Source organism: Aquarana catesbeiana, linkage group LG11, assembly GCF_042186555.1.
Source record: "Aquarana catesbeiana isolate 2022-GZ linkage group LG11, ASM4218655v1, whole genome shotgun sequence".
Taxonomy (NCBI): Eukaryota; Metazoa; Chordata; class Amphibia; order Anura; family Ranidae; genus Aquarana; species Aquarana catesbeiana.
In genome coordinates, this window is record NC_133334.1 from 88,268,781 (window position 1) to 88,282,365 (window position 13,585).

Here is a 13,585-nt window from a genome sequence, read left to right on the forward strand (position 1 = left end):
CTAGCCACAAGACGAAAATAAATGCTGTACAGCCGCACTTATAGGTTTGCCTCGTTTATTCCGAAAATTCACATCAAGATCAAAATAGCAGCAGACAGGAGAAGAGCTGATGTTTCGCACTAACGTTAGTGCTTACTCATAGCTTAGCTGAGCTATGAGTAAGCACTAACGTTAGTGTGAAATGTCAGCTCTTCTCCTGTCTGCTGCTATTTTGATCTTGATTTGAATTTTCTGAATAAACGAGGCAAACCTATGAGTGCGGCTGTCCAGCATTTATTTTCGTCTTATTGCTACTAGCAATAGCCAGCACCAACAACCTCCAAACCAAGAAGGATTTATCTCTTGCCTGTCTAATCCTCCTGGAGCGGTGATAACTCTCTTCTTTCTTCTAGCCACGCTGCTATAAAGCTCAACTCTATGGAGCGTATGGCTTATTGTCGTCCTATGTACAGATACTCCAGTCTCTGCTGTGGAACTCTACAGCTCCTCCAGGGTTACCTTAAGTCTTTGTGCTGCCTCTCTGATTAATGCCCTCCTTGCCATGAGTTTTGGTGTGTGGCCATCTCTTGGCAGGGTTGCTGCTGTGCCATGTTCTTTCCATTTGGTTATGATAGATTTGATGGTGCTCCTAGGGATCATCAAAGATTTGGATATTTTTGTATAACCTAACCCTGACTTGTACTTCTCAACAACATTGTCCCTTACTTGTTTGGAGAGTTCCTTGACCTTCATGGCAGTGTTTGGTTAGTGGTGCCTCTTGCTTAGGTGTTGCAGCCTCTGGGGCCTTTCAGATTGCACACAGGTGGACATCATTTCACTAATTATGTGACTTCTGAAGGTAATTGGTTGCAGCAGAGCTTTTTATGGGCTTCATAACAAAGGGGGTGAATACATATGCACATGCCAATTATCAGTTTTTTATTTCAGAAAAATAGTTTTATGTATATATTTTTCTAATTTTACTTAACCAACTTAGACTATTGTGTTCTGATCCATCACATATAATTCATATTAAAAAAACATTGAACTAAAAGCTGTAATGTAACAAAACAGGTAAAAAAGCCAAGGGGGTGAATACTTTTGCAAGGCACTGTAGAGAAATGTGAGCAGTGAGCTATGTTTTTTGGTACTGTTGAAAGGACCATATAATGTCATTTGAAATGTGGAGCAGGCACAGCAGATGACCAAGTCAGATTAGATGAGGCAGACCAGAAGAAAAGATGAGAATATGATGAAGATGATTTCTGGATGACAGCTGAATTGGAGTGTAATTTTATCTGAGCGTTTCCTTACGGTCTGGGGGACAATGGACATTCATCCGGAATTTTCCTTCCATCTATGTTACACAAACTGCCAAAGACATTGCTAACACACTGAAAGGAATGTTACAGCTTAACCAGGGACAAAATAAACCCCTCTAGATCCTAGGTGCATTTGTGTTTTCTTTTTAAGGAAGCAACAACATTAAAATTACAGAAATCCATAGGAGCCATCAGACTGTATCTTTAATTTGACCTCTGCAAATGTGATTCTGGGTGCAGTATTTTTTTCACTTTACTGATGTTCACTGTCCCTAAATAGAACTGCTGTGTAACCAGATACACAGTATATGTCATTATGATAAAGTTACCTGTATTGATATTAGTCACCCAGTGTCACAGTTCTTTTTGAATCCATCTATATATAATCATTTTTTAATTTTTAGAAATCTCAGAAATCAACAGTAAATACATAATCCTGTATAATGCAAGCAGTGAGAAGGCTGTCACAAGAAGATCATTTTTCACAATTAAAGGTTGTCCCATTAATTCATCAGGTAAAACAGATTTACAGGTTGATGTTTTGTAGTTTCTTTAAAAGATGTGGCTTATTTTATGTATTAGTAGCATGGCTAATGGAAACTTGGTGAAATCTGTACAAACTGGTGGACAGACAGCAGGAAACAATACTGAGAGCGTTGGGAGATTGTAAAGCATGCACTGCAAGGAGGAAGCATATGTGGATGGTCAGGATGGGTATGGAGTGTTAGGAAAGTATGTTAAGTGCATTGGTGAGGGTCTGCAGTTCATCTCTAAGCTCCTCCAGAGAACTTTGAATCCGGATAGGTGTGTCCAGAACCTCGATGCTCAAAGTATATGGGTCATATCGCACAGCAAAAGGCCTCTTTATGCGGGATGCATAATTTCTGTTGCAAAAGAAATAATACATGTGAAATAAGAGCAGGAATAAATACTGTATTTAAAACACTCACCATAGGCAACAATATTTTGCAGGTAGATGAAAACCACTGATTTGAAATTTTACATACTACCTCTGCAAGCACTATTAAAGTGATTGTAAAGTCTCGTTTTTTGTTTTGTTTTTTAAATAACAAACATGTTATACTTACCTGCTCTGTGTAATGGTTTTGCACAGAGCAGCCTGGATCCTCCTCTTCTCGGGTGCCTCTTTGCTGCTCCTGGCCCCTTCTTCCTGTCCAGTGCCCCCACAGCAAGCAGCAGAGCCGAGCTGCAGCTCCCAGTGTCCATTCAGACCGTGAGCTGCCATTCAGCCCCGCTCCTCTCTCCCCTGATTGGCTCAATGACTTTGATTGACAGCCACAGGAGCCAATGGCACCCCTGCTGTGTCTCAGCCACACAGGGGGGAGACAACCGAGGGATTTGAGGACATCGCTGGACAAAGAGGGACCTCAGGTAAGTATTAGGGGATGCTGGGGAGGCTGCTACACACAGAAGGCTTTTTATCTTAAGAGATAAAAACCTTCTGCCTTTGCAACTTCTTTAACTACCTTCCACCCGGCCACCGGGTGGGCATTTCCTTCTTCTGAGTGGACATTCAGGAACCTCCCCCAAAAGAAAGCTCTATTTGTGGAAACAAAAGGCATGACCGCGCAATTCTCATTGAAAGTGCGAGAGCGCTGAAAGCTGAAAATTCCTCTGGGAAGGAAGGGGCCGAAAGTGCCCAGTATTGAAGTGGTTCATGAAAGTACTGGTCCTCAGTAGGCTTCTTGCAGCGGATCCTTTCCCTATTATTGTCTTACTGTGTCTCTTTGTAGAGGTTGCCATCTTGGTGGTGGAACAGGAGTTTTGCTTTGTCATGTCTGTACAATTTCTGTCTTTTTTGGTGAAATAATACACTGTAATTTTGATTTTCTGCTTAAAACTAGTCTGGTCTCTCACTCGGAAAATATGGCTGGAATGAATACAAAGCTTCTTGTGATTGGTTGAGGTGGGGGTTGTGACATCATCTGCCTGCCTCTCCGCCTCAGCCAAATTGAGGAAGTCATTGTATTCAGTCAAGAAATACAAAGCTTCCTGTGAATGACTCTCGGGGGAGGAAGTTCCTGTCCCGCTGCTGGAACATACTGCTGTATACTGTATGTAGCTGAGGCTACATACCATTAATACAGCACTGACAGCCGGTGCGTGTGTTAGAGAAGGAAATAGGTTGTTTGGACCAGCTTGGTTAACTAAAACCAAGTTAGGTTTTAACAGTACCACAAGTATGTTTTTTGTTTGTTGAACACACAGCTTCTCTTTACTTAAAATTGGCAGAGCAATGTCACCTACACTAGCGGCCATCTGTTCATCCCTGGCACTGGGGCCACTAGAACAGTGTTTTTTAATTTTTGGAGACATCACAGCTCAGACCAGTTTATAACCAGCAAAAGCAAAGGTGCACGTTAACTGGGAAATAAACACACTCAAGCTGGCCAGCCAAAAAAAGTCCTTATTAAAGCTACTCTGCCACCCCAAAGAACCAGTTCAAAATTTAAACCCTAACTTCATTCCTACTTACAGTATCTCACAAAAGTGAGTACAACCCTCACATTTTTGTAAATATTTTATTCTATCTTTTCATGTGACAACACTGAAGAAATAACACTTTGCCACAATGTAAAGTAGTGAGTGTACAGCTTGTACAACAGTGTAAATTAGCTGTCCCCTCAAAATAACTCAACACACAGCCATTAATGTCTAACTGCTGGCAACAAAAGTGAGTACACCCCTAAGGGAAAATGTCCAAATTGGACCCAATTACCCATTTTCCCTCCCGGGTGTCCTGTGACTCATTAGTGTTACAAGGTCTCAGATGTGAATGGGGAGAAGGTGTGTTAAATTTGGTGTTATCGCTCTCACTGTCTCATACTGGTCACTGGAAGTTCAACTTGGCAACTCATAGCAAAGAACCATCTCAGGATCTGAAAAAAAGAATTGTTGCTCTACATAAAGATGGCCTAGGCTATAAGTAGATTGCCAAGACACTGAAAGTGAGCTGCAACACGGTGGCCAGACCATATAACAGTTTAACAGGACAGGATGCACTCAGAACAGGCCTCACCATGGTTGACCAAAGAAGTTGAGTGTACGTGCTCAGAATCATATCCAGAGGTTGTCTTTGGGAAATAGAAATATGAGTGCTGCCAGCATTGCTGCAGAGGTTGAAGGGGTGGGGGGTCAGCCTGTCAGTGCTCGGACCATACGCTGCAGACTGTATCAAATTGGTCTGCATGGCTTTCATCCCAGAAAGAAGCCTCTTCTAAAGATGATGCACAAGAATGCCTGCAAACAGTTTGCTGAAGACAAGCAGACTAAGGACATGGATTACTGAAACCATGTGCTGTGGTCTGATGAGACCAAGATAAACTTATTTGGTTCAGATGGTGTCAAGCACTATGAGGCGGCAAGGTGAGGAGTACAAAGACAAGTGTGTCTTGCCTACAGTCAAGCATGGTGGTGGGAGTGTCATGGTCTGGGGCTGCATGAGTGCTGCTAGCACTGGGGAGCTACAGTTCATTGAGGGAACCATGAATGCCAACATGTACTGTGACATACTGAAGCAGAGCATGATCCCCTCCCTTTGGAGACTGGGCCGCAGGGCAGTATTTCAACATGATAACGACCCCAAACACACCTCCAAGACGACCACTACCTTGATAAAGAAGCTGAGGGAAAAGGTGATGGACTGGCCAAGCATGTCTCTAGACCTAAAACCTATTGAACATCTGTGGGGCATCCTCTAATGGAAGGTGGAGGAGCGCAAGGTCTCTAACATCCACCAGCTCCATGATGTCGTCATGGAGGAGTGGAAGAGGACTCCAGTGGCAACCTGGAAGCTCTGGTGAACTCCATGCCCAAGAGGGTTAAGGCAGTGCTGGAAAATAATGGTGGCCACAGAAAATATTGACACTTTGGGCCCAATTTGGACATTTTTAGGGATGTACTCACTTTTGTTGCCAGTGGTATAGACATTAATGGCTGTGTGTTGAGTTATTTTGAGGGGACTGCAAATTTACACTGTCATACAAACTGTACATTCACTACTTTACATTGTAGCAAAGTGTAATTTCTTCAGTGTTGTCACATGAAAAGATATAATAAAATATTTACAAAAAATGTGAGGGGAGTACTCACTTTTGTGAGATATTGTAGGTACAACTAAGGGTACAACATCACTCCAGAAGCCCAGACTTGCTCTTTATAGCTGCAGACCCTTAGTGTGTCTATACCAAATCCAACAAGAAAAAAAGGACAGCTGGTCAAATGAATAAAAAAAAAAACACTGTCAAATTTTCATAGCACTTAAATAGTCACACAAAACAACTTCATACAATGGGTGGCAGTAAAAAAAAATGACATTCTTTCCATATGGATATGCAGGAGCCGACCGTGCTGAAATATTTAGGAGGACATTCTGACACTGAGCAACTTCTTACCTTAGCTTCGCCTTGGCATCAAAGAAGCTTTCTGAGACAAAATAGACTGGCTGGTAATTCTGGTCCTGGTATGGCTGCAGGGCTGCTTCATCTGGGTCAAAAGGTCGAACTTCTGGCTCATCTGACAAAGAGTGCTGGGAAAAAGAAGTGACAATGTTGGAATACAATGTTTTAATGGGTAGGTCTGGACAGGTTAACTGCCAAAGGATTTGAAATCCTCTTCAGGCAGTTTTGAGATCTAGCTACACTTGCCAAGCTTCACACCTAGGTCCTGCACCTTACTGCATGTGTCACTAGTATTAAACATGACTTTCTGGCAGGCTACTGACATCAAAGTATTAACATATTAACAAAAAATTGTTATTGCTAAAAAAAACTTTGGCATTTGGATGCATTGTCCCACAATGCCTGCAGCCACAGAAGTCAGCAAGAGCTAAATTAAGATAGTCTAGTCTAGGACAGAACTTCACAAAGAAATATCATTCCGATTGTTAGAAGTAGTCTAGAAATAATTGAAATACAACATGGAAATTAATGTATGATTTTCCATTTTGATCATAGATACATTTTAAATACTTTATGTTATAGGAAGGCAGAGCTGTACTGAGAATACAAAGAGGGGACTTTACTAAGGCCGAGGGAGACAGAATCTGGAGCTGTTGTGCATGGCAACCAATGAGCCGTGCAGGGAATCCAGGAAGTTGTGGAAGGAGATGGCCAGCAGACAGCACTCACAACATAAAAGGAGATTTTTCAAGAACGTTTATATTGAAGTATTAAGATTAACTATTTTTTGGCAGCATTTTCATTTTATAACATCAGCATTGTAATAGCAATGAAACAGAACTTCTTTAAGGCTAGGTTCACACTAATGCGGGTCAGGATCTGTGCACGTTTCCCACACCGCATTAAAATCACACTGCCCTTGCATTCCACAGCGGGTGTCAGTGCAATATTAATGACACTCCAAGCACAGATTGCAAACGCAGTGTGTTTTCCGGCATCGGATTGCATAGTAAAAAATTACCATGTGATCCAGTTGCAGTTTGGTTCCAAAATTGCTGCATGCAGGTCTTTGGTGCGATCTGCGATGCAATGCGATTTGAGCCCATTCAAAATAAATAGGCTCAAATTGCACCACACTGAATCGCATGTAAATTGAACAGGGATGCGGTGCGGTTCCTGTGTGATTCACGTGCAATTCATAGTGTGAACAGAGCCTTAAGCCCACCTGAATGTTTAGTGTAAATCAACTACCGTATATACTCGAGTATAAGCCAACCCAAATATAAGCCGAGGCACCTAATTTTACCACAAAAAACTGGGAAAACTTATTTCGTGGAGGCAGTGGTCTCTCTGCAGAGGCCCAGCACACCCCTACTAATTTAAATCTAGAGCTTTTTTCTAGTCAGCCTGTGGTTTTTCTCTAAAGAAATGAACTGGCAGGGCCAAATTACACCACATGCAGTGCAGTTGAACAAAAATGCATTCATAGTAGATTATATGGGTTCCAATGGCATAGTTCACATTAGCGCAGTGCATTCCATTGCTTTTGAGTTCCAGAAAAAAAAGTACAACATGCTGATTTTTCCCTGCACAGAAAAAACCCAGAAGAAAAACAACATCCTGAATGCATCCGGAAACGCATCAAAATGCATTAAAAAAGCGCATGCAGAAAAGCTTCCAGAACGGATCTGGATGACTTTTGATGCACTTGGAATGTATTTAGCTTTTAAATGAAAGGTCAACTGGACTTTAAATGTCTTTTTATCACAAATCTAAAAGACAAGGGGTTTATTGCTTTTTTAGTGCTCGCACTTACGCTAAATGCTCTCTTTTAGTGTGCCAGCAGCTGTTAGTTGAGTCATTCAAACTCTGCAAAGCAGCATGACCTGTTGCCCTGCAGTGTGGTGACATGCCGTGCCATCCTTTGTCAACATTTTTTCTTGTTAAAAGTGTTTTATTGGATTCATGTTGCATAACAGAAAACAAAATCATACAAATTTAAACAACGGAGGTGGAGCTCCAGATAATATCGTCAGTCGGATAACATGAGCTTGCAATAAATTACAGGATATTCTTATATTGACATAAATATCATCAGAGTAAGGATACATACAATAGTATTAAGCGTATGAACGAGGCTAAGTTATCTAGGAGCGATACGCTAGGTGGTGATGGAGAGATAACAGCCAGCATGGCAGGAGGACTGTTTGGTCAAAGGATGGTGGTAAGCAGTGCATGATCCAGGGTTTCCATATCTGGTCAAACATAGGAACCTGGTCTCTTTCAATGGCTTCCATTTTGGCATGTACCATGGCACGAGATATTCTGTGTTTGGCCTCAGCTACAACCAAAGAGGGGGATTTCCACGCTTTAGCTATTGTTTGTTTCGCAGCCGTAAGCAGTTGAATAAAAATCTTAAATTGTGTGCGCGATAGGGGATCTGGTTTTAGATTGAGAAGTGCTGAGGTGGGGTCCGGCTGTACAGGAACGTCAAACAACTTGGCGGTGAGGGTGTCTGCATTTTTTCACACTGCAATTCACATCACGCAGGTTTTGTTGTGTGAATGAGGTGTAAAAAAGACAGTTGTTTTCTATGTGCCCTAGCAGTGATTGGTGTTTATCAAGTGAGGATAAACACTAGTCACTGCACTCAGTGTGAATGAGCCCTTAAAGTGGTTTTATACCCTGTACAACCACTTTTACTTACAAGTAAGCCTATATTAAGGCTTACCTGTAGGTGCTGGAAATATCTCCTAAACCTCCACGGTTTAGGAGATAGTTACAAAAAAGCTGAGCACATGCGCACTTTAGACTGGCGGCTCCTGTGCGCATGCACGGGAGTGACATCACGTGGCTCCGGCCAGTCACAGAACCGAAGTTCGCGGCCCGGCAGGAAGAGGGGTAAAGATGGACGCTCCCTGCTAGTGGGGACAACGGTGACATTGCAGGCTTCGGTTTCAGGTAAGTGACACATAATGGGCTACTATGCGATGCATAGTAGCCCATTATTCTTTACCTTTGCAGGGAAATAAAGATAAAGTAAAACCCACTAGGGTTTTCTTCCTCTTTAATGATAGAGGGTGGAGCAATGAAAATTTTCTGGCCCCAGTGGCCAACTGTGCATTCAAATTAACTGTTTTACAGAACAAAGAGAAATATATCAAAATATTTCACATAGCCAGGGCTTTTTTCAGCTGGAACTTGGTGCAACTCAGTTCCACCACCTCTGGCTCAGGCCCTCTGCTCCCTGCTGACCACTATTACTTGAAAACACAAAAGTCTGGCTTCTATGCTTACAAGTGACACCTTGTTCCCCAACAGCTCCCACAGATCAGATCTCTTGAGTGGCTCCCACTGAGTGAAGGATGGGAACAAGGGAGATGCAGGTACACGGGGTGCAGTGCAAATGCCAACATCACCACTGGATGATCTCCCGGCAAGTGAGAAAGGTGGAGCCAACTACAGTATGCGGGGAGATACTACAGCTGGCTGGGTGCTTCAGCTCAATACAGCAACAAAAATAAGACATCTGGAAGATGGTGGAGCTTTTAAGGAGATGGGGAGGAGATGGGGACAGTAAAGGGGGGTTGCATGCAGAGGTCAGAGTTGAAGAGGGGTAAACGTGAGATGTGGATGGGGGGTGCAGAGGTAAGCAGCTGTGGGTGAAGGCTAAATTCTACACACTGTGTGTAGCGCACTGCTAAACTCTGCACTATTTATGTAGCACACCCTGAACTCTACAGTCTGTGCGTAACTCCTCCCTGAACTCTGCACTCTGTACTTAATGCACTCCTGGTAATTAATGACCCTGGTAAAGCCCTCCCACTGTTAGTGAAATTTGACCACACCCACTATTTGATGCGGTATTGAGGATGTTTGTAAGGGGGGGGGGGGGGGGCGTCGTGATTGAGTTCCTGTACCTATTTTCTGAGAAAAAAAGACCTGCACATAGCAGATGACAAAGCATAACTTACCAGTAATTCACCATACGATGACAGCATACCGGCACCATATGCTTTCATTTCACCATCCTGCTTACACAGACCAAACTCTACTGTGAACCAGTATAACTAAAACAAAAAGTATATGGCTATATTAGAAAATAAACATTATACGTTTTCGGAAGTTGTTTTTTTATTAGGGCTAATGTACACACACTTGTTTATGCTCCTGAGCGGGTTTTCTTTAAAAGATTCTCAGAAGCAGTTCAAAATAAGATAGAGCAACTCAACAACTAAATCAACTCCAAAACGTGAAACCACACTGCATTTGATTAGCTTCAGAGTCTGATGCCAATGAGCACAAACCCATACATCATTTAAAAAAGGATATCTGACAATGGTCATATTGTTTATCCAGTGTTTCAAAAGAATACATGGGTGCAATCATTACTCCAGATCATAATATGTGGGGATTTTGATCTTTATGAAATATAAAGTAGAATTCTCTCAACCAACCCTTCCCAACATGAATCTGGACAGGCAGCTGGCAGTTAAACATTGTACAGATCTGGTAGTTTGCCATGGATCTTTAAACATATAAAGCATGGAGAAAAAATCCTTATACAGTGGGGACGGAAAGTATTCAGACCCCTTAAATTTTTCACTCTTTGTTATATTGCAGCCATTTGCTAAAATCATTTAAGTCCATTTTTTTTCCTCATTAGTGTACACACAGCACCCCATATTGACAGAAAAACACAGAATTGTTGACATTTTTTGCAGATTTATTAAAAAAGAAAAACTGAAATATCACATGGTCCTAAGTATTCAGACCCTTTGCTGTGACACTCATATATTTAACTCAAGTGATGTCCATTTCTTCTGATCATCTTTGAGATGGTTCTACACCTTCATTTGAGTCCAGCTGTGTTTGATTATACTGATTGGACTTGATTAGGAAAGCCACACACCTGTCTATATAAGACCTTACAGCTCACAGTGCATGTCAGAGCTAATGAGAATCATGAGGTCACAGGAACTGCCTGAAGAGCTCAGAGAAGGCATTGTGGCAAGATCTGGGCAAGGTTACAAAAAAATTTCTGCTGCACTTAAGGTACCTAAGAGCACAGCGGCCTCCATAAACTGAGCTATCGGGGGAGAAGAGCCTTGGGGAGAGAGGTAAAGAAGAACCCAAAGATCACTGTAGCTGAGCTCCAGAGATGCAGTCGGGAGATGGGAGAAAGTTGTAGAAAGTCAACCATTACTGCAGCCCTCCATCAGTCGGGGCTTTATGGCAGAGTGGCCCGACGGAAGCCTCTCCTCAGTGCAAGACACATGAAAGCCCGCATGGAGTTTGCTAAAAAAACACCCGAAGGACTCCGGGATGGTGAGGAATAAGATTCCCTGGTCTGATGAGACCAAGATAGAACTTTTTGGCCTTAATTCTAAGAGGTATGTTTGGAGAAAACCAGGCACTGCTCATCACCTGTCAAATACAGTCCCAACAGTGAAGCATGGTGGTGGCAGCATCATGCTGTGGGGGTGTTTTTCAGCTGCAGGGACAGGAAGACTGGTTGCAATTGAGGGGAAGATGAATGCGGCCAAGTACAGGGATATCCTGGATGAAAACCTTCTCCAGAGTGCTCAGGACATCAGACTGGGCTGAAGGTTTACCATCCAACAAGACAATGACCCTAAGCACACAGCTAAAATAACGAAGGAGTGGCTTCACAACAACTCCGTGACTGTTCTTGAATGGCCCAACCAGAACCCTGACTTAAACCCAATTGAGCATCTTTGGAGAGACCTAAAAATGGCTGTCCACCAACGTTTACCATCCAACCTGACAGAACTGGAGAGGATCTGCAAGGAGGAATGGCAGAGGATCCCCAAATCCAGGTGTGAAAAACTTGTTGCATCTTTCCCAAAAAGACTCATGGCTGTATTAGATCAAAAGGGTGCTTCTACTAAATACTGAGCAAAGGATCTGAATACTTAGGACCATGTGATATTTCAGTTTTTCTTTTTTAATAAACCTGCAAAAATGTCAACAATTCTGTGTTTTTCTGTCAATATGGGGTGTTGTGTGTACATTAATGAGGAAAAAAAATGAACTTAAATGCATATAGAGGAATTGATCTCTCCATTTTCCTCCTGAAGGCGCTGAATCAGCCCACTCCTCCTCCTCTCCCTCCTGCAGGCATGGAAAGGCAGACAGGAGGAAAATGGAGGGATTGATTGCTCTATATACAGCTGCCCCCGCCACGCCTTCTATCCAGAAATACAGGCAGTGCCTATGCAAGGATTTTTGCCAACACAGGCGAAAGTACATTTTGCAGTCCTCCCTATCCTTCAGCCATGCAGTGCTGGTACTGCTGCCCAACCACCCTCCCTCGTCTTACAGCCAACCTGTGCTGATACTACTGTACTCCCACATCCTCCAGCCACCCCACACTGGTACTGCTAGATGCCCCTATGTCTTTCACCCACCCTGCGCTGATACTGCTTTCCCCCCAGCCTCCAGAGATACCGTGCTGGTACTGCTGTACCTACCCCCATCTCCAGTGACCCCACACTAGTACTGCTGTACCCCCCATCCTCCAGCCACACCGCACTGGTACTGCTAGACCCCTCTCTGTCCTCCAGCCTCCCCACACTGGTACTGCTGTATCCCTCCCCCTCCCCCAGTGCCCAGCGACCCCCGGCTGTACACCCCCCAAGTCCCCAAGTGGCTGGGGATTCAGATTTTACTGAAAAAAAAGGAAAAAAGTCCTGCGAGCCACAATGAACCTTATGCTTGGTGGATGTCACTACTCAGCTGCATGCGTTAAATGCGTCTCATACTACGTTCAAATGGCTAATACAACAGATAATTATGCTGCGCTAAAGTGTGTTGTATTATGCAAGTCTGTACTATAGTATACCAAATTCATGTATACTTGCAGACGCATATATAAAAAACCATAAATAAATATATGTAATCAACACCCCCACTGGGTAAATAGCAAATGTGATAATAAAGTGCTCTTATATGATCCAAAGTGATCTGTGTCTTGAAAATATTCAATAAAACATAAGTATATGATCAAAAAATATGTGGCTCAATAATAATAATAATAATATTCAAATGCTAGTTTGGACAAACTTACTAAAGTGCATATGTACATATATATGGGTATACACAATCTAATCAAACAAACATGCTAAAAGTGCATATATAAATAGTATTAAATGAATTCCAAATGGATTCCAAAAGGTGCTTTGGTGCCACACAATTCTTGTGATAAGCAGTTCTTATTGGAACAAATCTTATGAGTGATTTGTGAAATCCCGTGAACAGATCGTATAAAAGTGCTTATGAGTAAGGATGAGCTTGGGCGTGTTCGCACAGCCCACGTGCAGAGCCCACCAGGAAGTCAGCACGGCGCTGTGCTAATCACAGGCAGTGAGACATTTTCCCGATGTGCGTCTGCAGAGATCGGGAAATGTCTCACTGCCTGTGATTAGCGCAGCGCAGTGAGACTTCCTGGCGGGCTCTGCACGTGGGATGTGTGAACACGCCCGAGCTCATCCTTACTTATGAGTGATGTCCAATGGTGTTATTTGTTGGCATGCTTATAACTTCACAGGGGATAGCTACAGGGGTCGCAGGAGTTGCAATTGTAACTTGGCCCCATTAGTCTCGCATTCCCCACCTGAGACCTCGGGCGACTCCTCAGGGTCCCTCTCCCTTGCCCCATGCAGCACCACTCAGTCCAGTGTCCTCCCCAGCCCTCCCCCTGAGTCGGCTCACACCGCACTGCACACTTCTCCCAAAAGAAATTTAGGCACACAGGTGCAACCCTATCAGAGCCAGCTCCCCAGAGGACAACGCAGGCTTGTCTGCCAGCCCCCCTACCTCCCCCCGTCATTCACAGATATG

General features: G+C 43.2%; 1 protein-coding gene across 2 annotated transcripts in view; it reads right to left on the bottom strand.

The window, feature by feature from the left end:
• Positions 1-311: 311 nt before the first annotated feature.
• Positions 312-13,585, bottom strand: part of TH (tyrosine hydroxylase) — a 159,117-nt gene continuing 145,843 nt past the window's right edge. The window contains exons 11-13 of one of the 2 annotated variants that reach the window (XM_073604707.1): positions 9,697-9,792; positions 5,717-5,850; positions 313-2,185 (exon numbers count right to left, since the gene is read on the bottom strand). In XM_073604707.1, coding sequence (XP_073460808.1) covers positions 2,026-2,185; positions 5,717-5,850; positions 9,697-9,792 — 390 coding nt within the window. In that variant the 3' untranslated portion in view covers positions 313-2,025. Of the gene's footprint in view, positions 2,186-5,716; positions 5,851-9,696; positions 9,793-13,585 lie in introns of both variants that reach the window. The other variant, XM_073604708.1, reaches the window with a different exon arrangement.